This window comes from Pan paniscus, chromosome 10 (genome assembly GCF_029289425.2).
Source record: "Pan paniscus chromosome 10, NHGRI_mPanPan1-v2.0_pri, whole genome shotgun sequence".
Classification (NCBI taxonomy): Eukaryota; Metazoa; Chordata; class Mammalia; order Primates; family Hominidae; genus Pan; species Pan paniscus.
In genome coordinates, this window is record NC_073259.2 from 120,114,294 (window position 1) to 120,138,348 (window position 24,055).

The 24,055-nt window shown below is 39.0% G+C and overlaps 1 protein-coding gene across 3 annotated transcripts in view; it reads right to left on the bottom strand.

The window, feature by feature from the left end:
• Nucleotides 1-3,696: 3,696 nt before the first annotated feature.
• The window catches only part of NAA25 (N-alpha-acetyltransferase 25, NatB auxiliary subunit), an 82,818-nt gene continuing 62,459 nt past the window's right edge, over nt 3,697-24,055 (bottom strand). For 2 of the 3 annotated variants that reach the window (XM_063593691.1, XM_055096180.2), the window contains 6 exons: nt 20,655-20,898; nt 20,118-20,241; nt 19,064-19,129; nt 17,506-17,603; nt 16,255-16,365; nt 10,422-11,835 (listed from right to left, as the gene is read on the bottom strand). In XM_063593691.1, the coding sequence (XP_063449761.1) occupies nt 11,362-11,835; nt 16,255-16,365; nt 17,506-17,603; nt 19,064-19,129; nt 20,118-20,241; nt 20,655-20,898 (1,117 nt within the window). In that variant the 3' untranslated portion in view covers nt 10,422-11,361. The other variant, XM_034934547.3, reaches the window with a different exon arrangement.

The window sequence follows — 24,055 nt, forward strand, 5'->3', positions numbered from 1 at the left end:
CCTGAAGCCATTCTGTTGTCTTTTCAAATTATACTTTCATCTATGACCTGCTTTCCTCTTTGAATCTAAGCTGGTATAGACTCCACTTTCCCAGGGTAACAAACTATCCTCATAACACTGTGGAAACTGGCATACCTTTGTTATTTTCCAGTGATATTCAGACTGACATGGATTGACTGTCAATGGTAAAGTTTGTCTATTTTCCAGTCCTTAAAACTCAATAGCAGTATTGATGAATATATTGAACCAACATTGATGGACCATGGTGTAATTATTTTCCATGCTTTGTGAGGTACACATAGCAAATTCTTAGTTTTACTGATATATTCTGTGACTTGGATTTACACAGCTAAATGATATAGTCCGATTTGAAAATTAAAAAATATTTTCCATCTAAATCACTATCACTAAATAAATACTAACTTCTAGAAAGCAGAATAAAGAGCACTTGTGCCAACATTCACATCTTTTCTTCAGACTCAGAAGCAGTTATCTGCAAAAGTGAGCTTCATGACAGCTCTACTTTCATATTTAACCATTTGAAAATGTCATGAGACCACAGCTCCTGAAATATATCTAATTGCACCCACACAAAGAATGGAGTTGGCAAATAAGACCTTGAATTATTTTCCTCCATTTTATCCAGGTTGGTATATATTTAGGTCCTGGAAACAAAAAATAGAGGAAATTCCATATGTTGAATTGGATGGGACAAAAAATTGTGGTAGCTTAGGCTAACAATTCAAACCAAGTAGGTAAAAAGTGTTTAAACCTAAACATCCACCTGCTGACAGCTTATGTACTCTACATATAATGAAAGAATATAATAATATTTACTATAATAATTTCTACATTTTTACTTCAGTTCTCACTGAAACTTCTGGAAGATCTTTTTGGATACTTCTAACTGGTAAATTTGCTTTGGCTGTTCTAGTGTGTTCCGTGTAAACGGGATCACTTCCAAAGAGCAAAGTATTCACTGTTTTATGGAAATTAGAATGAGACAACAAATGGCAGGTAGGGAAAGGACTCTAATATTAAATGCATCCAGAGTCCCTGAATGAAGACTAATCTTGATTTTCAATTGTAAGAAGCAGGAAGGTGACAGTACCTCCATGGGCACGGCACTGGATGGGTTCTGGCTGGATATGGTTATTTACAACCCCAGGGCCTTGAGTTGAAGAAACCTGAGCTATTGGGCGGAACTACATTATCATATGTCAGAGGCCCTTTGTTACCCAATAGTTGTTTTCATTAAAGGTGAGCCCTCTTTCTAGAGTCTTAAGTGATTTGCATATATCACATAAAATACAGTCTTCCCTGACCCAAGTCAAATGGATTCCTTTACCTCTTAGAATTTACTAATATTGTGGCTCAAGTGCTGCTATTCAGATTCTAATGAAGACTATGGACTGGATTCCCAGAATCAATCAAATATTTATAGTTATTTTTTTAAGAGATGGGCATCTTGCTTTGTTGCGCAGGCTAGACTTGAATTCCTGGGCTAAAGCGATCCTCCCGCCTCAGCCTCCTGAGTAGCTGGGGAGTACAGGTGCATGCCGCTGCACCTTGTTAAGTATTTCAATTTTAAGGGAATTTCCTGATAACCTGAAGCAAAGCAGACACTGGATCCAACATGAATTGTGTTTAAGGAACTTGCAAGTTATCTCAAATGGTGCGAAGGGTAATTTACAAATAGTTCTTGGTAATTGGCACCACAAAAAATGTTGGAGTTGGAATATATTAGCAGAGATTATACATAGGGAACTAATCTGGGAATATGAACACGGCCAACAAGACTTAAGAAGGTGAGGGAGATGGTGAGGGGGATCTGGATTTTAGCTCATTTCCTCAATGCTTAAGGGAGTTTGAATCGTTTGCAGGAGAGTTCGATAATTTTAATATTAAACAGTAGTCTTACCTGCAACAACTACTTTTCTCATTTGTAAAATAGTCCAGTATCTGGGCGGGTGCGGTGGCTCATGCCTGTGATCCCACACTTTGGGAGGCCAAGGCGGGCATATCACTTGAGGTCAGGAGTTTGAGACCAGCCTGGCCAACATGGTGAAACCCCGTCTCTACTAAAAATACAAAAATTAGCCGGCCGTGGTGGCAGATGCCTGTAATCCCAGCTACTCAGGAGGCTGAGGCAGGAGAATCGCTGGAACTCGGGAGGCGGAGGTTGCAGTGAGCCAGGATCGCGCCATTGCACTCCAGCCTGGGGGACAAGAGTGAGACTGTCTCAAAAAAAAAAAAAAAAAAAAAAAAGTATCTGAGGCCTAAATTAACTGGGCTATATGGAAGCTGGAGGTTGCAGAAAAGCTCTGCACTCCTGAAGCATAAACTGCCTTAGGAACCCCACAAATAATTTGTATAAGCATTTGGTTCATGGTAGCTTACCCTCCAGTCATACTGTAAAATACATGTCTGCACCAAGACAGGAACAGCATCTAAAAAAACAGGGCACATAAAAAAGCATAAACCTGAGCCCATCTCTCGAGAAAATTAAGAATGGCAGTGAGGTATATCCAAGTACCTATCTTTTGCTAAAGAAAAACCTTGGGAGGCCGAGGTGGGCAGATCACGAGGTCAGGAGTTCGAGACCATCCTGGCCAACATGGTGAAACCCCGTCTCTACTAAAAATACAAAAATTAGCTGGGTGTGGTGCCACACGCCTGTAATCCCAGCTACTCGGGAGGCTGAGGCAGGAGAATAAGTTGAACCCAGGAGGCGGAGACTGGTGAACCAAGATCGTGCCACTGCACTCCAGCCTGGCGACAGAGCGAGACTCCGTCTCAAAAAAATAAAAGAAAAACCTTGGGATGGAGTTAATTCATAACTGAAGAAACAGGCAAAAACTGACTCTTTGGGGCTCATACAAGACAATATCACAGGACAGAAAGTAAAAAAGAGAAAAAGTTCCTACTTCCACTGTGTTGTCAATGTACCTGAATAAGTTCCGAATCCCAGCTTGTGGGTTCGAGTACCCTTGGATAAATCATGTCATCAGCCTGCCTGAAATCCTCTGGTAACTTCCCACTAAATTTAGAATAAAATCTCATTCCTTCCCCGGACTACGAAGTCCTGATGGCTCTCATCCCTACTCAACTTTCTATCTCAATCCTACCCCTTTCATTAAGTCCCAGCCACTTGAACATTTTTTCACTTCCTGGAACCGGCTCAGCAGTTTCCTGCCTTGGGGCATTTGCATGTGTGTTACTTTTTTCCTGACAGTTCATCATTCAGATCAGAGGTCACCACTTAGGAGGTCCTCCTGTGACCCATTCTGAAGTGACCCTCTAGACACACTCAATTCACATACTGTGATTTACATTATTAAGCAGGATGTAATTACAAACTAATATTTTTATTGCCTTTTCCCCACCTCACAGCCACTAACTAGGATATATGTTACTCACTTACTAACTAGGACACAGGGTCTCACCAGAGCCTAAACTGGAATCTGCTATATGCTAATTTAAGTGTTCAATACATATATGTTGAATTAATAACTGCAAGTATAGAAGGTACTAACTTTTGAGTCAAAAGGACTAGCTGACTTCAAATAAAAATTCTAAATTCTCAAATATTAAAAATATGTTGGGATATAGCCCTAAATTCACAACTGAGATGAATTACACCATTCAGAAGGTTGTGGCTTCTAAGAATCTGAACAAAAAGGAACCAGGCAGAAATGCCAACTTAAAATGAAAATGTTTATGTAAATTAACCCATCCAGTTTAAAGTAGATTTGCTATGCTTCACTTACTTAAGGAAGAATATATACTTCCCATATTAATAAATCACATCAAATAAGTAGGAAGTTTCAATAACAAGCCTGTAGATACATTGAAACCCCTTTTTATATTAAAAGTTAAAATGAAAGACAAATCCAGATTGAACATAGTGATTGCAAAATATAATGCAATTTTCAACAATTAAAATTATGAAAATATACAAAATTGATGGGCAACACAACTAGGCATTTGTACATTTTCCATTATGTGGAGAACACTACAAGTTTCTCTACCTTTTATCTACATCAGATAAATGATTTAAACCAAATGTTTGCTTTGGAGAGTCTTAACTTAGGATCTCAGTAGTATAAAAAGCAATAATTTTTCAGTCTGTAAACAGTAGTCGTGATTTTTCTCCTTTCCTTTTTTAAATATCAGTTTACCACACAAAAACAAACAAAACAAAAAAACCCATACAAATCAAAAACAGCAGCAGCAGCAATGGGTTATTTGGGAATTCTCTTCAAATACCAATGGCATACGATTGCTGGGAGAGGGTGCTTTTTACTCATGTAAGAATATATATATATATATATATTTTTTTAACTGTACACAATTTATAGTGCATGAGGGTTTCCAAAAGAACAGATTGATAAGAGATATTGGCCATTTCTGCATAATTTCATTCTTTATACAATTATCTCAAAATGTGAAAGCTGGATCTAATTGAAATGCTACATTTAGTAGGAAAATCAGCAAATAACAAAGGAAGCATAACCTCAACATAACATTATTTGTCATTAAAGCCAGTAGAGGTCCCAGATATCTTTAGGCAAGAGACTGGTTAGGAAGACCACTAGAGTCACACACTGTCCCTGAGGACCAAGGCCAGCCCACTGAACATACATATGCTAGATTGATCATGGTCAGTCGATAGACTTTTTCAAAGAGCATTTCTACAGTACAGTACTTTTTTGGATATTCAGAGAGACATCATTTCAAGAACACACGCCATACACATGTACCCCACCCTCCCCAGCAGACACACGCAAAGTTCCATCTTAAACAGGCCATAGTTTTATGAAAGAATATGTTGTCATTACATGAAATTCAGAATTAACCACAATTTTCCATTCATCTTGTTCAAGACAGTTCTTCCTTTTGGGATAGGGTATATGACCAGCTGTTGCTACTCATATCAAAAATAAATTTTTGAAATTAGTTGATGGACTAGGATTTCCAACAAGCCTTATTTTGAACAGGTAATGTAGTAATTGTTTAAAATTTCCTTGGAAGTTTAAGCACTGTATCAAATTGTGAATCTAAGAAAGTCAAAATGAAGGGACAAAATGCAATTACTTTGCGTACACAGATATTCCCAGCTCTCTTGGTTGCTTTTAAAAGAAAAAAGTACCACATTTCACTGGAGCAGTGCAGGTTGGAAAGCACCTTTAAGGTCTTCAAGACCAATCCTCCATTGGATGCTTAATTTCCTCATCAAATTCATTTCTTTGCTCTTACAGAATTAAACTTGAACTATATTTAGGTAACAGACCAAAAACAGAAGCAGGGATTTAAACAGAAAAATATTATCAAAGAAACTGCATAAATTGTAGGACATTTTCAAGAGCAATTTTTACCTCTTCTATCAGACCAACCACTGATAGAAGAAGCTAGAGTCTTGGGGACATCCAGGTGAACAAAGTAAACACCATCCTGTTATAATTCTCTAAGTTTGAAGAAAGTAGTCCAAACCTCAAACCCACTGAATAACATTTCTTTTGCCAGCCTAAAACTTAAAGCCTAAGGCTAAATCCATAATATTACATTCCTTCCTTCCCAAACCCCCCACTTAAAACATTAAAGTATTAAATCTTAATTTTCAAGTCATATATATGTGTGTGTGTATATATATATATATATATACGACTCACAAAACCAATGCAATAAGTATCATACTTGCCTGCATAAATTATGTGCACCTCTCTTCTTTGAAACAGTCATTTCTATCTTTCCCAAATGTATGAAAGACAGAAAGCTAGTCCTCAGCGGGCTTAATAAGTGGTCTGCACTGCTTTCCCCTCTAAACAGCTATAAATTAACAGAGCCTTCCTTGCCTTCTTACCTGAGATTTTTAACTCTCACAGAAGCTAGGATGGGGATGTCTTAACTATCAGACAAAAACTAGCCAAAAACTAAGTGCCTGTGGTCATCCAAGTGGTGCCCTTCTATTACGGGTGCATATGCCAGATCTCATCTAAGGTCCTTTGTGTACCTGCCTTGGGTTCTGTGGGAGCCAAGTAGCTGAGAAAGCCTCAAAACAAACTTACTGCTGTGAAAAGGGGGTCTGTTCCCAGGCATGGTCTCCCCTCCACTTCTTGTGGCTCAAGGACCAGACCAAAAACTCTCAATGTTATTTATAATGGAAGGGCTATTCAGTTGCTATGAGGTTGATGCTTTATGCTTAATTTCTATTGCTGTTTTTATAGACCCCCCACTCCCCTGAAAAGATGTTTCTGGTGATGGGAAGAAGAAAAGTAGGGTTCTCTTGTTGCTGCCATATGCATATGAACATGTATAAAAAGTGGTCAAACCCAGATGAGGGTCCCGCTTCTGGTTTATATACAATAATTTAATCAGTTGTATATATTTAACACATAAAAAAATTCACGATCAAAGTCCTTCATGCATTTTATGAGGAAGTTCTGGATTAAAATCATGGTCAACCAGATGTTGCTTTTGCCTGGGAAGATGGTGTCATATTCTGTTGCAGAGTCATCAGTGCCCGTGATAGATACTTCCTTAAATTTTTAGTTTCTTTGTGGTCTCGAGTCTTTTTTTCAGCAGCTCCCCCATTTCCAGAAGTGAGTGCAGATAACTGCTCTGCACCTTCCCTTGCACAGTCTTTGAAAATTTTCTCTCTTCCTATAAAGGAGGAGACAAGAATAATTAGTCTTGTTTAAAAACCATCCCCCCAGATTCTAGTTCTCAGATAAAAGTTAAAGCTGCCATTACCTTTGGTCTCATTGCAAGCTCCCTCAGAACACAGTGGGTCATTTTCAATTGCATAAAATGCAAAGAAGGCAAAAGGTCATCACGAATGGGTATTTTTCCATGTGATTCTTCATGGAAACCCTATTGCTTTAGCATCATTACTCTTTCAAGTACCCTTTGTTGTAAGTTATATAAGGTAGAAAAACTGGGCCAGGCACGGTGGCTCACGCCTGTAATTCCAACACTTTGGGATGCCCAGGCAGGTGGATCACTTGAGCCCAGGAGTTTGAAACCAGCCTGGTCAACATGGTGAAACCCCATCTCTACTAAAAATACAAAACTTAGCCAGGCATGGTGTCACACACCTGTAATCCCAGCTACTTGGGAAGCTGAGGCACGAGAATTGCTTGAACTCGAGAGGTAGAGGTAGTAGTGAGCTGAGATCGTGCCACCACACACCAGCCTGGGCGACAGAGTAAAGCTGTCTCAAAAAAAAAAAAAAAAAAAGAAGAAGAAGAAAAACTGAGATTTCTGATCACTACTTTTTAATCAATAAAAACAGAAAATTATGACTAGTTTGGACATAAAATCCCTACTATTTTGTTATAACCTGTGCAAAGTGGAAATTTTGAGATTTCTGATTGTTTTCATCAGAAAAAAGTAGAAATTTATTACTAATTTGTACATCATCATAGCCACTTTTAATAATGGCCTCAACTTTACCAACTCCATCATTTCCAGTTACAATATTAACAAGTCTCCTCCATATTGACAAAGCCCCTGAGTTCAAGAGACCAACTATATATTCTTCAATATGAGTTATTATTTGCTGGCAAATGTTTGCTGTAGTAGAGATCACAAAAAACAAAAGGGAAGGGGTGAGTTCTCACAGAGAAAGGAGGTTGGCTGAAGACTGATTAGGTTTACATGAAGTTGAGTGCTGCAGAGCCCAGAACTGTAGAAGAAACAGGGAACATACTTTCTGACCCAACAATACTAGTACTTCAGACCTAATTTTCCTTAGAAATACAAATGTGCATAGAAAGGTGTGCACAAATACATTTCACTTGGTAACATATGTAAAAGCAAATATAAAGAAACAACCTAAAATGTCCAACAGCAGTGGTGCATTTATATTCTGCAGCTGTTTAATGAACAAGATTGATCCACAGGCATTAGCTTGAACAGATCTCTTGAATATAAAACTGAATTTAAAAAAATTTTTTTTTTTTTTTTTTTTTTTTTTTAAAAGAGGCAGGACTCACTAAGTTACCCAGGCTGGTCTTGAACTCCTGAGCTCAAATAATCCTCCAGCCTTGGGCCTCCCAAAGTGCTGAGATTACAGCCATGAGCCACTACACCTGGCCGAATTTACATTTTTTAAAGTACAAAATAATACAATAATACTGGATATTTTCTCTATGAATATAAATACACACAAAAAGGTCCTAACACACAGCCAGTTTCACTGGGATACCCCATAGGAAGGAAGAAAGGGAATCAGGACTAGAGGTCACAGTCCAGAGGCCTTATTCACAGTGTTTCAAATTTAGAAAGGGAGGAAAGAAAGCAGAGGAGCCTAATGGAAACTGAATTGAAGAGATTTTTACCTTTAAAAGACAATTAGCCAAAACTATATGCATCAGGTATTTGGTACTGCTCAGTAACTATATGAAACATGACTTTAACAATATAAGGCCGATTATTGCTTTGTTTAATCATTGCCATAATCCTATGAAGTAGGCATTATTATCATTTCCATTTACAGATAAAGAGATTGAAGCCTAGAGAGGTTAGGTAACTTTCCCAAGGTCAAAAGACAAGAACAGAAGCTAGGGCTTAAAAAATCCAGAGAGTATGGCCAAGTTAAGGATAACCTCTAGAACTCTGAAAACAAGAACTCTTGCTCATCATTCCAGGATGCAGACAGATCTTTTAACATAAACAACCACTTGATAGTCACAACAGGGCTATTGTGCCTATCACCTTCATATCTAACAGTACTTCCCGTATACCATAAGCTCTGGCCCTGCCAACTGTGTCACACTGCGCCACAGAATTCACTTTCCTGCCCCTGTGCTTTTATCTGTGCCTCCTTCTGCTTGGGATCCTTTTCCTACATTTCTTTCTACCTGGTGAAAACCAATTAATCTTCCTCAAATGTCCCCACTCTTCATTAAAGAAAGCAGACATGTTCATTTTGAAAGGAGGTACTTTTTCACTCACTGGGTTCAATATGAACATGTCTGCTTTTTTTTTTCTTGCTTTTTTTTTTTTTTTTTGAGACGGAGTCTCATTCTGTCACCCAGGCTGGAGTGCAGTGGCGCGATCTCGGCTCACTGCAAGCTCTGCCTCTGGGGTTCACAACATTCCCCTGCCTCAGCCTCCCGAGTAGCTGGGACTAGAGGCGCCCACTACCACGCCCGGCTAATTTTTTTGTATTTTTTTAGTAGAGACAGGGTTTCACCGTGTTAGCCAGGATGGTCTCCATCTCCTGACTTCGTGATCTGCCTGCCTCCGCCTCCCAAAGTGCTGGGATTACAGGCGTGAGCCACTGTGCCCAGCCCATGTCTGCTTTTTTTAATCAATCTTTGGTAATGTGAACTGCTCTGAGCCCTTTCCCACAGTAAGCACTCTGTTCAAAGTCTAACGTTTTTAAGCTTTACAAAAGAGGGGCTTACAATCTCTTAAGGCTGGTGTGCTAAGGAAAATTCTATTCATTCCCTTCCCTATGAAGGTCTGGGGCTATGATGATGGCTGCCCTCAGGTTACTGGATAAATTCCCTCATCAGCAGTTTAGCTCAGCAGTTTAGCTCAGACAAACTCCCGGAGGGAAGCATTTTCTTAAGATCAGTTTCATCACTGGAGCAACAGGCTAGAAACAGACGACTCCACCACTGTCCTTCTGGCCCCTACCAAAATCCTAAACCTACTCCAGGCCGGTGAATTAACATTTACAAAAAAGAATCGTCATTTTAAGGGCAAAGGCTTTATAAGGATTTTGCTAACTAATAGAATTTGAAAAGACCTAAAATAATATCAGAAGACATTTGATGGTGGTACCTTTGATTCCATACTTGGTTTCATTCCCTTTTTGGTTGGCTTGCTCTAGCCTAATTATTACTGACATAATTACTTCTCATGTCCAGCATTTCTCCTTTCTCAGGTGATAACTGGGTGGCAAGGAAGACAGCTAACTCAGCAGCAGGTAAATTCTATTCAAGAAGATTGTCCCTGGATTTCAAAATATGGCTGGTTCCATGTTGCTCAAAATGCTGGCATTAGTTTTCATAGTAAAAGAACAACCCCAAAAATGTATAGAAAGGAGGACGTATGGGGAGAAATGAAGAGGGGAAAAAACCTACCACCAACAACACAACAAGAAACTACTGCCAAGCACCTTCTAGTCACAAGTTTTATAAAGAGGAAATGACAAATTGAACTTTAACTTGTCCTTGTGATAAAGATGAGAGAGAGAGACAGAGTGTTTGTGTGTGTGTAGAAAACATTGCCGATTGCCTACAATCTCTTACCGGTGAGAGAGAAGTGTCTTCTAAAATAAGTTCTTCAAGTTTAAGTGCAATTAGATGTGTTTCAAGCCCTTTAATATGATCCACAACATTGGAAATTAAAGTCTGAAGCCCAGTAACATAGTCTTGGAAACTGGTAAAGACAGGTGGCTGGGAAAAAGATTAAAAAAGAGTTGAAACATTATCAAACATATTACCCATATCTACATCACAAAAGCTACTGAAAGATGTGAGGGAATTTAAATAGTGGCATTTCAAACCAGTGGTTTCAAGTGAATGAATGGTACTAAAATAACCAGCTAGACATTTGGAGATACAAAATAACACAGTAATATTAAAATAAATTTCGGATAAATACTTAAATTAAAAAAAATCCATCAAAGCACTGGAAGAAAATTAGGTAACAACTTCTGCAATCATGACACTGACAGCTGAAAAACCCTTTCTAAACACCACACAAAGCTAAAAACCATTAAAGATTATCCTTGTTTTTAAAAATATTACTACATTGACAAAAAAAAAATCACTCAACTTAAAAGACAAATAACAAACTGAAAAAAAAAAACTGCATCACCTATGACAGGGGATTAGTAACATTATTATGTTAAGAACCCAGTAGCTCAACACATATAAATAGGAAAAATATTACTACCACAATAAGAAACTTGGACAAAGAATAGAAGATATATCAAAGAAATCCAAGAAACATGTGATACAACTAAAAAACCTAGCCAATCAATTAATAAAGCTAGCTTTTCACTCAAGAAGTATTCTTGGACAGTTCAATATCAATAAAATTTTAAAAATCAGTATTAGAAAAAGGAGATACCAATATTCACCTACCAGATGGTTAAAGATACATACTCAACACTGTTGGGGATGAGTACAAATGTATATATGCATATACATTTATTAACTGTATAAATGTATATATACAGTTAATTTCAGATCTAAGAGCTATCCTAAAGAAACTATATTATAGGCCAGGTGTGGTGGCTCACGCCTGTAATGCCAGCACTTTGGGAGGCTGAGGCGGGTGGATCACTTGAGGTCAGGAGTTCAAGACCAGACTGGCCAACATGGTAAAACCCCATCTCTACTAAAAATACGGCCAGGTGCAGTGGCTCACGCCTGTAATCCCAGCACTTTGGGAGGCTGAGGCAGGCGGATCACTTGAGGTCAGGAGTTCAAGACCAGCCTGGCCAACATGGTGAAATCCCATCTCTACTAAAAATACAAAAATTAGCCGTGCATGGTGGCAGGCGCCTGTAATCCCAGCTACTCCGGAGGCTGAGGCAGGAGAATTGTTTGAACCTGGGAGGCGTAAGTTGCAGTGAGCCGATACCGCGCCACTGGACTCCAGCCTGGGTAACAGAGCGAGACTCCGTCTCAAAAACAACAACAACAACAACAACAACAACAACAACAAAATTAGCTGGGCATGGTGGCACACGCCTGTAGTCCCAGCTACTCGGAAGCCTGAGGGAGAAGAATCGCTTGAACTCAGGAGGCGGCGGCTGCAGTGAGCTGAGATCCGCCACCACTGCACTCCAGCCTGGGCGACAGTGAGACTCTGTCTCAAAAAAAAAAAAAAAAAGAAAAGAAAAGAAATTATATTATAAATGTATCTTTGTGAATCTGTCTGTATCAATAGCAGCATATTTATAATATTCAAAAATTAGAACCAACAATTCATCAATATAATTATAGCATATTAATATAACAGTATAATATATAACCATTAAAAGTAATGAGATATATCTATATTTACTGACATGAAAAAATGTCCAAGATACCCTGTTATATGAAAACAAAAAGGCAAGTTACAGAACCTTCTGGATAGCAGGTTTGTTTACCATGAAAATTTTCCCAGTGGTTACTACTGACTGGTAAGTATATGAATGATCTTCACTTTATTCACACCTTTATGGGTTACTCTGATATCAGAAAAACCATTCTCATTTTTAGAAACCAGAAAGACAACAAAAAACACTACAAAAGACAATTCCCAAAAAGCTATCTGACATGTTCTAGGGCTGAAAGCTTTCATTAGAAGGAGAGCAACAAAGCCAATCTGACCTATACTTTCAAACTTTGCCCTCCTTTTTTTTTTCCTTTTTGTTCTTTTCCTTTTTGTCTTGCTATGTTGCCCAGCCTGGTCTTGAACTCCTGGGCTCAAGCTGTTCTCTCACCTCTGCCTCCTTAAGTGCTGGGATTACAAGCATGAACGACCAGTGCCCAGCCTCGAACTTTGTACTCTTGATCAGTTAAATCATCTTTGTCTCTGTTCTTGTTCTTGTTTAATTCTCCTGAATTGAGTGAAGGAGAGAAGCACCCTCATTCATATCTAAATACCCTTTGTTTGTGAATGAATAGTAACACTCAGCAGAGCATCCAATCTAAAGAACTCCTGTATTTAACTGAATTGTTCAGAAAGTCAATTTACAACTGAAACATCAACTTTCTTTTTTTTTTTTTTTTTGAGACAGGGTCTTGCTTTGTCATCCAGCCTTGTACAGTGGTGCGATCACCCCTCATAGCAGCCTCAATTTCCCAGGCTCTGGTGATCCTCCTGCTTCAGCCTCCTGAGTAGCTAAGACTGACTACGGGCATGTGCCACCATGCCCAACTAATTTTAAAAAATTTTTTTGTTAAGACAGGGTCTCATTATGCTGCCCAGATTGGTCTCAAAACTCCCGGGCTCAAGCAATCTCCCCACCTTGGCCTCCCCAAATGCTGGGATTATAGGTGTGAACCGCAGCACCCAGCCAACATTTTCAAATGATAATGATTATTATAATGCTATAGCGAACAAAAGACCCCCATTGATAGTAACAGCATAAACTCAAACCTTAATAAAACAGCACATCATGAGCTGTAATGAGCACTAAATTATTTTCCTGTGAAATGGAAAAAAATTATGTTACTGTTTTTCACATTCAAAAATTAAATCAATAAAGATGGGGAGAGCCCTAAAACTGAATACAAATGGAAATAAACTTTATATGATATTAATAAAAAGTAATCTCAGTTTTTAATTCCAGTTTACAGAGTATCTTAACTGTCTATACTCACTGGAACGTATTCTAAGGACAAAAAGAATTGCAAAACATTTGAACTTTAATGAGTTTGTTATTGGAACTAGTAGTGGAACTGACGTATGAATCCCCAAAACTATTTAGTATTTACTGTGAAACAACAAATAAATATATTGATGATATTTGGATGCAGGGTTCTCACTCTGAGAAAAGGAAGCTACAAAAAGGGAATGAGGGAAAGAGTGGAAAGAACTCTTGAAACTGAGAGTATCACTAAAATGCTGGCTTGAAAGTATCACTAAAAATTCTTTATGTAGGCCAGGCATGGTGACTCATGCCTGTAATCCCAGCACTTTGAGAGGCCGAGGCAGGTGGATCACCTGAGGTCAGGAGTTAGAGACCAGCCTGGGCAACATGGCAAAACCTCATCTCTACTAAAAATACAAAAATTAACTGGGAGAGCGGCATCTGCCTGTAATCCCACCTACTCAGGAGGCCGAGGGAGGAGAATCGCTTGAAACTGGAAAGTGGAGGTTGTAGTGATTGCGCCACTGCACTCCAGCCTGGGCAACAGAGCAAGACTCCATCTCAAAAAAAAAAAAAAAGTACGTAAAACCATGTGTGTGCGTGTGTGTGTGTGTGCGCGCGCGCGTGTGCATAAAAACGCTGTCTAGGTCTCGTCATAGAAATAAACTAGAAGCAGTGAACCCCAATAGCAATGAGCACACTAACACCTAGATCTTGGTTTTGAAATTCATTCCCCAGAAAGGAACCAGTGCTCTTGAAAAAATGTCTGATTTCAGTTCAGTGAAAAAATACCAAGTATGTGGAGCATTTACGCTGTTCCAGAAAGCGCCCTAAAACTGATGAGGACATGTTAAAGGACAGAAACCAGCTTAAAGGAGCTAGCCAAATTTGGCATAATTTGGGCTTCCAAATGAAAATCATGATAATGGCTTATAATAAAGTGAACTTTTTAAAAAAGAGTCCATGGTGATACTCAGATAGTGACATTTTAAAAAATACATATATATATATATATATATTCAAATTGGAATATATTCAAATATGTATGAATGGGTTGGGACATCTCTTATTTTACAAAATAATAGCAGCTGATAAATGATAAAAGACAGAATTTTTAAAAATCATCATTTGGGACACGTCAATGTAATAACTAATTCAGGCGCTGAACTAACAATGAATGCTAAAACCAGTGGGTGAAGGGCCATTGGGAAATAGGATATTCATAGACTCAAGCATTATCCTATAGCTTACTTATTACGAGGGAAAAAGGCACCTTTATAAAGAAATCTGGTAGATATGTCCTTAATCATATATGAAATCTGAAATCACCAATAATGGGACACAACAACATTAATCACATTAGTGTCCCATTATTGGTGATTTCAGATTTCATTATTTAATAATGGGACACAACAACATTAGTGACTCCTGATTTAACTCACTAAAAAGGACAACATGTCTATATTTAACTTCAATATAAGCAATCAGCTTACATTTAGCAATCAGCTAAATCCAGATTGTGGGACATTCTACCAAAAAGCAAGCTAGTGTCTTCAACAATAAAAACAAAGTAAAAGGTTAAGGAAGCGTTCTAGATTAAAGAAGGGTAAACACACATGACAACTAAAGGTCATGTCAGATCCCTGATGGCATTCTAGTATTTTGAAAAAGGTATAAAAGACATAATTGAGATAAGTGGAAAACTTTGAATACTGATTTTTTTTTCCTGAGACGGAGTCTTGCTCTGTCATCCAGACTGGAGTGCAGTGGTGCTATCTTGGCTCACTGCAACCTCTGCCTCTCGGGTTCAAGCAATTCTCATACCTCAGTCTCCCAAGTAGCTGGGATTACAGGTGCTCACCACCATGCCCGACTAATTTTTGTATTTTTAGTAGAGATGGGGTTTCACCATGTTGGTCAGGCTGATCTTGAACTCCTGACCTCAAGTGATCTGCCCGTCTTGGCCTCCCAAAGTGCTGGGATTACAGGTGTGAGCCACCACATCCGGCCTGAATATGGACTTTATTAGATAATATCATTGTATCAATGCTAAATTTCTTGAGTTTGAAATTTTCTTGAGTATTATGGTTTTGCAGAGACCTGTCCTTGTTCTATCCTGATGTGTTACATGTCACAAGTCTGTACTTTCCTTTTACATGGTTCAACAAATGAGAGATAAAACAAATGAGATAAATGGTTAAAAATTGATAATCCAGGTAAAGATCTTTATGGGTGTCATATTAATCTTTCAATTTTTCTGTAGGTGTATAATTTAATTTTTTTTTAAGTTAGGGGAGAAAAACAATGCATATGCAGGGATGTCCAATCTTCTGGCTTCCCTGGGCCACACTGGAAGAAGAATTGTCTTGGGCCACACATAAAATACACTAATGTTGGCCAGGCGCAGTGGCTCACGCCTGTAATCTCAGCACTTTGGGAGGCCGAGGTGGGCAGATCACTTAAGGTCAGGAGTTTGAGACCAGCCTGGCCAACAGGGAGAAACCCCGTCTGTACTAAAATACAAAAATTAGCCGGGTGTGGTGGCAGGCGCCTGTAATCCCAGCTACTCGGGAAGCTGAGGCAGGAGAATCACTCAAACCCAGGGGGCAGAGGTTGCAGTGAGCCAAGATAGTGCCACTGAACTCCAGCCTGGGCTATAGAGCGAGATTCCATCTCAAACAAAAACAAAACAAAACAAAAAAAAACACTAACAATAGCTGATGAGCTTAAAAAAAAAACTCAAAAAATCTCATAACGTTTTAAGAAAGTTTACGGGTTTGCGACGCATTCAAAGTCATCGTGGGCCATGGGTTGGAGAAGCTTGGCATATAGGATCCTAAGGACTCAACATGGAGGAAAACAGTGAAAAGAAAAAGTAGCATGTGGTCAGATTGTTCCTTGTATATCACTTGTGTTACTGTTATTACCATGATGATGCTGGTTTCTTTTTTCTTCTTTTTCTTTTTCTGTAAATTTAGTTTGTATGGTCGTAGGACACTCTCACAGTAACTGGATACCCAAAGGATAACAGAAATAGTCTGAAAGGAAAAATTGCAAATTCACCAATAAGGATTACACTAAAAATATCTATCAGGAAATTAGAGGCAATGGATTCAATAAATTCTAACGCAGTTCTTCTATGTAAATCCCTTCAATTTCTCATGTGAATCTCCACTCTACTTTCTGCAATCACTCTACTGATCCAGGCCTTCATCATCTCCTGCTCAGAATACTACAATGGCCTAACTCTTCAGCATTTCTTCTGGCTCTCCTAGCTCAAAATCCATCCTCCACTTCACTCCAATTTTCTGTCACTTCCCTGAAGAAGTGGGGACTGATTAACATCCTTTTCACTCAGAGAAGAGTCCAAATTCCTAGGCATGGAATCCAAAGGTTCTTTACAATATGCCTCTCCCCTCACATCTCTCCAAGCAGGTAAGATACCACCTTACCTGCAAATCTTAACTTACATATGTATGGCAAAATCTACCCAGTTGATCAGTACATATCCTGCACTGTATCAAATTAGCTGTTTATATGTCTTCTCCTATACTACAGTGTGTGCATGTACATATATGTCCGCTTATTACTCATTCACTTAATAAAAATCTCTTAGGCACTTACAGTTTGCCAATCACCAGAACAGTGTACACTCCCCACACAGAGTAGTAAGGGGAGAACAGTCAACAAATATGTGACAGAAATAAAAGAAAAGATAATAGATTATGAGTGTTTGCAATCTTCCTTCTCTTCTCTCTGGCAAAAAAAGAGGAGGGAGTTTTGCTGTATCAGTTGCTGGACACTATCACAATGCATAATATCTTAGCAATTAATAAATGACAACAAATAAAAGAAGCTGGAGGAATTAAACTACATAATAAAGAGTGAGTCAGAAAGGAGAATGAAAACAGCTAGATTTGAGGTGAATCTGGGGAAGTTTAGAGATGAGCACAGCAAATTTCAAGAAGTTTTACCTAAGTATTATGAATGAAATCATCTTAGAATTCTTGGAAGAAATTGGTTTAGAAAATGATTTAAATTGCTTTTCAATTAACAAAAACAGGGATGGAGGGTTAAGTTGCAGGTATAAGGTGCCTATTACCTGTTCACTGTTGAAAAATGAATCCTGTAGACCATTAAGAACAACAATGTCTTTTAGGAAGAGAACAAAAACTTACCTCAACAAAGAAAACTAGATTTTCTAAAAGAGTAGGATGTGTTTTCAAGTTACCGTCTTTAACTTCTAAGAGGTCACCTTTACATTTACTGAAGACATCTGAAAACAAAAAACATTTTAGTTTTATTCAGCTTTTGTTTCAATGCTATTTTAAGGAACACAACACACAAAGAATAAGCAAATAAAAATTTAATTTAGAAAGCTATTTGTTTTTCATTTTCCATAATGAACCAAACTCCAAAGGACAGACTATCCATTTTAAGTTCTTTAAAAAGCCATGCTGTTGCTCTATAGTCTTCAAAATATAAAAGGTAGCCTTAAAAATTATACATTCTAGGGTCTAAACACCAGCGAAGCCTTTTCAGATAGGCCATCAGCACAATAAGACTAAGACTCTAAGTGAATGATTCAGAGGACTTATGCCATTATGGACTGAAAGACCAAAAAAGTACATTGTAGAAATGCATCTTCATAACAGATAATAAATTTTATTATCATAATCTTAATCATTTTCAGACATTCTTCACCTGGACAATAAAATATAAGACCGAGCCAGGTTTGGTGGTGCACGCCAGTAGTCCCAGCTACTCAGGAGGCTGAGGTAGAAGGATTGCTTCAGCCAAGGAGTTAGAGTCCATCCTGAGCAACATAACAAGACCTCATTTCTTGGGGGGGGAAAAAAAAAATCATTTAGGGTCCTAAAAAGACACTTTTTTTTTTTTTTTTGAGATGGAGTCTTGCTCTGTCGCCCAGGCTGAAGTGTAGTGGCGCTATCTCAGCTCACTGCAAGCTCCAACTCCCAGGTTCATGCCATTCTCCTGCCTCAGCCTCCCGAGTAGCTGGGACTACAGGAGCCCGCCACCACACCCGGCTAATTTTTTTGTATTTTTAGTACAGACAGGGTTTCACCGTGTTAGCCAGTATGGTCTCGATCTCCTGACCTCGTGATCTGCCCGCCTCAGCCTCCGAAAGTGCTGGGATTACAGGCCGTGAGTCACCATGCCCGGCCAGAAAGACTCTTATAGATACAAGATGCATATATGTGCCCTTTAACAATTCTATTAAATTATTGGGAATTTAACAATTTAATAATTCTATTAAATTCTTGGGAATTTAATCCCAAGGAAGGACTCAAATAATACCCTAACAATTTGTCCCAAGATATTCATTTCAGCATCAGTAGAAGAAATAACTCATATACATAATATGTCACCAATTGCGAGAACATAAAAAATGTTAATACAATACTATAGAATATTATGCAGTCTTGAAAATAAATGGGGTATATATAACTGACATGGAAAGGTATCCAAAATAACAAAAAAATTAAAGTCAAAAAAGCATGGATTACACCATTTCCTATGTTTAAAGATTACTTTTTATCTGTATTTTCATTCACACACATATGTGTTTAGGTGGCATCTAGGAGTATTGACTCCAAAGTGTTAAAACTACTTACTTATCTCTGGGTGATTGGGCTTGGGAATAGGGGAAAGAACTTCCAAGCTATTGCCATACAACCAGATACAAATAGAGGAATCTACAGTAGGAAAACTTACCTTTTAACTGGTCTAGTAAAGACTTAAAACTATTTTCTATTCGTTCCTGAATCTCCATTGTATCCTCTAAAATTGAAAAACAAAAAATGAAAAACTTTCAATTCTATTTTTAGTAAGATAAAGAAGCAAGATAAATACCTGCAAGAAGTTCATGGGCAAGGACATTTTCTTTTCTCTACAGACCCTTATGCATTTTTCATTATTTTGAGACAAAAAGAAAATGATAATGAAAGGAAAAGGAAGAATAAAAAGAAAGGCACTAATTACCTTTTTGCCAAAGGTACTACCTAAAATTCCTTAAGAGAGCTTAAAATCTATGTGCTTCAAACACTCTAAATGGTAGGATCTACTAACCTTATGATTTAAAAAATAAATAAATAAAAGGAAAAGGTCTATGGAGTATTTGTGATTTTCACTGAGAGCTTACAAAAAAAATCTCTTCTCTACAAAGTTTAGTGCTTCTTTTTTTTTTTTTTTTTTTCTTTTTTTGAGACAAAGTCTCGCTCTATCATCCAGGCTGGAGTGCAGTGGTGCCATCTCGGCTCACTGCAACCTCTGCTTCCCTGGTTCAAGCGATTCTCCTGCCTCAACCTCTGGAGTAGATAAGACTACAGGCGCCCGCCACCTTGCCTCGCTAATTTCTGTATTTTTAGTAGACACGGGCTTTTGCCATGTTGGCCAGGCTGGTCTCGAATTCCTGACCTCAGGTGATCCGCCTGCCTTGGCCACCCAAAGTGCTGGGATTACAGGCGTGAGCCACTGCGCCCAGCCTACTGCTTCATTTTTAAAATCCAACAGCCTTTCAACAAATGAAGAATTTCTTCAACTTTTGAACCTAACAAGTGATTTTAAATATGGAATGGACTTAAGCTTCTAAAACATTACTTTGTAACCTACGACTGTACCCTCTCATACACTACACACCACACATTTGCAGAACAGCTTCCAGCTTCCATGTACTCTAAAATTTTCCAGATGTGAGGTTATAGACATTTTATTACGTGTACTACATTTTCTATGACAAAGACCCTATAAACACACAGTGTACACTTACCTAAACCACTGGTATCCAGCTCATAAATATCATTGACAAGATAAAAACAGCTTATCTGGCACTGAGAACAGCCAGAATTAAAGAATCCACCCATTCTGGTAGGTACAGGACCAAGGAAAGGATACTGGAAAAAAGGGAGAAAAACAATGCTCTTTTAAATCCATCTAAATGCATACAAAATAAGAAAATCAGGTAACTAGTAGATAAAAACCTGTCTCAGCGGTTCAGCTAAAAGCCACTAATCAGCAAACTAATAAATGAATCATTACAGTAAAAACAGAACATTTATATTAATTTGTTGCTAGCTATTAAAAACTTAACACCACAAAAAGTTATTTTGCTTTCTCCCTCACTAGTCTGGATATTGAGGAAGCCTCTGCAATTCCCTCTGAGTCTAAAATATTCCTCTTTCTCCTGCAGAAGCCATAAACTGGGACAAAACAATTCCTTACTACTCACCCACCCCAAACTCCTGTTTATAAAACAGTCATAAATATAATTATTGCAACTTTGATGGTAAATACGTATTGATGGTACCTGAATATCCTTCTCAATAAATCGCTTTCCTGTCTCCAGGGTTGCCTCCAGCTGTTGAAGGAGCAAACGAAGAATATCAATCCGGGAGGATACCCCATTCTCGGCAGTCTTCTCCGAGTTCTTTGGCTCCACAGGGTGGTTGAGACTTGGAAGTCCACTTATCAGCCTCAATGTTAAGGATCGGATTCTTAACCACAAGGTCTCCTCCTCTAAGGAAAGTTTCTTATGTTCTTCAGAAACGTCCCTTAAACAGAAACATCCCCAAATTATCTAACTTATTCAATATTCAATCCATTGCTTTCAATTTTTTTTTTTTTTTTTTTTTTGAGACAGAGTCTTGCTCTGTCGTCTAGGCTGGAGTGCAGTGGCACTATCTCTGCTCACTGCAAGCTCTGCCTCCCGGGTTCATGCCATTCTCCTGCCTCAGCCTCCCAAGTAGCTGGGACTACAGGCGCCTGCCACCACGCCCGGCTAATTTTTTTTTTGTATTTTTAGTAGAGACGGGGTTTCACCGTGTTAGCCAGGATGGTCTTGATCTCCTGACCTCGTGATCTGCCTGCCTTGGCCTCCCAAAATGCTGGGATTACAGGCGTCAGCTACCGCGCCTGGCCTCAAATCATTTAAAGTTAACTTTCACCAGTTAAGATGGCTTTGAATGATTCCAGCTTTCATTTACTAGCTGAATGACCTAAGACAAGCCAAAATGTTCTCAAACCCCATTTCACTATCAATAAAATGGGAATGATAACCTATTTAACAGGTCATTTTTAGCTGGGCACGGTGCCTCACGCCTGTTATCCCAGCACTTTGGAAGGCCGAGGTGGGCAGATCACGAGGTCAGGAGATCGAGATCATCCTGACTAATACGGTGAAACCCCGTCTCTACTAAAAATACAAAAAATTAGCCAGGCGTGGTGGTGGGCGCCTGTAGTCCCAGCTACTCGGGAGGCTGAGACAGGAGAATGGCATGAACCAGGGAGGCGGAGCTTGCAGTGAGCCAAGATTGCACCACTGCACTCCAGCCTGGGCGACAGAGCAAGACTCCATCTCAAAACAAAACAAAACAAAACAAAAAAAACAGGTCATTTTCCTTATAAGTGACACTTTGTTCTCTGATTATAAAAATAAAACATGAGGACAGGTGTGGTGGCTCACACCTGTAATCCCAGCACTTTGGGAAGCTGAGGTGAGAGACTGCTTGAGGCCAGGAGTTGGAGAACAGCCTGGTAAACATAGCAAGACCCAGTCTCTAAAAAAAAACAAAAAATACAAAAAATTGGCTAGACGTGGTGGCACACACCTGTAGTCCCAGCTACTAGGGAGGCTGAGATTGGAGGATTGCTTGAGCCCAGGAGTTCAAGGCTGCAGTGAGATATGGTCACGCCACTGTACTCCAGCCTGGGTAAGATCCTGTCTCTAATAAAAATAATACACAACATAAAAAATTCAAATGATAGAAAAATGTAAAACGTAGAAAAGGTGCCCTGACAACCAATACCCACAGTATTATCAAGTTTGGTATAGATCTTTTTAGACTTTTGTAATGTGGATGTATAAAAGTCTAACTAAAAATAGTGGCTGTGGCCGGGTGCAGTGGCTAACGCCTGTAATCCCAGCACTTCGGGAGGCCGAGGCAGGCAGATCATGAGGTCAGGAGATCGAGACCATCCTGGCTAACACAGTAAAATCCCATCTCTATTAAAAATACAAAAAAAATTAGCCGGCCGTGGTGGCACACGCTTGCAGTCCCAGCTGAGGCTAAGGCAGGAGAATTGCTTGAACCCGGGAGGCGGAGGTTGCAGTGAGCCGAGATTGCGCCACCGCACTCCAGCCTGGACGACAGAGTGAGACTCCATCACAAAAAAAAAAAAAAAATAGGGGCTGGTTGCGATAGCTCACACCTATAATCACAGCACTTTGAGTGGCCCAGATGGGGGGATCGACTGAGGTCATGAGTTTGAGATCAGCCTGGCCAACATGGCAAAACCCCGTCTCTACTAAAAATACAAAAATTAGCCGGGCGTGGTGGCAGGGGCCTGTAATCCCAGCTACTTGGGAGGCTGAGGCAGGAGAATCCCTTGAACCCAGGAGGTGGGGGTTGCAGTGAGCCGAGATCATGGGACTGCACTCTAGCCTGGGCGACAGAGACAGACTAGGTCTCAAAAATAAAAAGTAACTAAAAATAATACTTACACAACTTAACAATTTTAAACAAATTGGTTACAGTATGCAACAGAGGCTCCATCTAAAAAAAAAAGTAACTAAAAATAGTATGTATGCAACTTAAGTTTAAACAAATTGGTTACAGTAATTACATTATTTTGCAAACTTCATCTTTTTATGACAGTATGTGTAGAAAAGAGTTAACATAGCAGGCCTGCAGCTATTATCGTTAGAAAGGCCTACTTGCAAGGTTGGCCCTTGGCTGATGTCTGGGAACTTTGCACTCCAACTGTTCCCTAAAATGGTAAGAGTGGCTCGCTGTGCCTAGATTGTTTATATAAACCATGTTGTTTATGGTGAATACCTGCTTTCTTTCCACTCAGGATAGACAGAGTGTACCCACATAACAATGAAACCTTAAGCACCAAGTCTCTACTGGGTTTCCCTGGGCAGGAACATTCCACCTGTGTTACTGCATTTTTCCCTGCTGGAGAAAGGAGCATACTCAGTGTTTCCCCTCAGAGGAGGGAGAAAGCACCGGAAGTCTGAGTTCTCCAGACTGTGCCTGTTCCTTTTTCCCTTCCGGATTCTGTCATGTGTCCTTTCACTGTAATAAACCTTAGCCGTTGAGTGCAACTATATGCTCAGCCCTGTGAATCCTTCTGGGACTCAACAATCCTAAATCACTGAATGTGGCCTTGGCAACCCACAAATCACAGAATTTTCAGAACTACCTCATATACACTTCTTAGCATGTTTCTGCATTTATTTCCTTAGGTTCTACTTTCCTAGAAGCAGATCTGCCAAATTAAATGGTATGTGGCATTTTAAATCTTGATACATATCACTACAACTCCCTATAGGAAGATTGAATAAAATTTATCCCTGTGTAAATGCATAAGTATTTACCACACAGCCTTGCTGACGACAAGTATTCATCTTTTTTGCTAGAAACAAAATCTTTATTGCTGTAAGATGTGTTTCTTTGCCCAATTTCTTATTTTCTTATTGACTTATTAAGAGTTCTCTCTATATATGAAGGATACTTGTATGAAGAAATTTACTACAAACCTTTAGAACTTAACAAATTTATCATTTCTATTTACAGAAGTTAAATCCTTTATGTTTCCAGATTTGGTATAATACTAGGAAAGGCTTTCCTCACCTATTTAAAAATATTTTCTATATTTTCTTCTAGAATTTCTAAGGAATCTAGAATTTAGCATACAGTCTTCAAT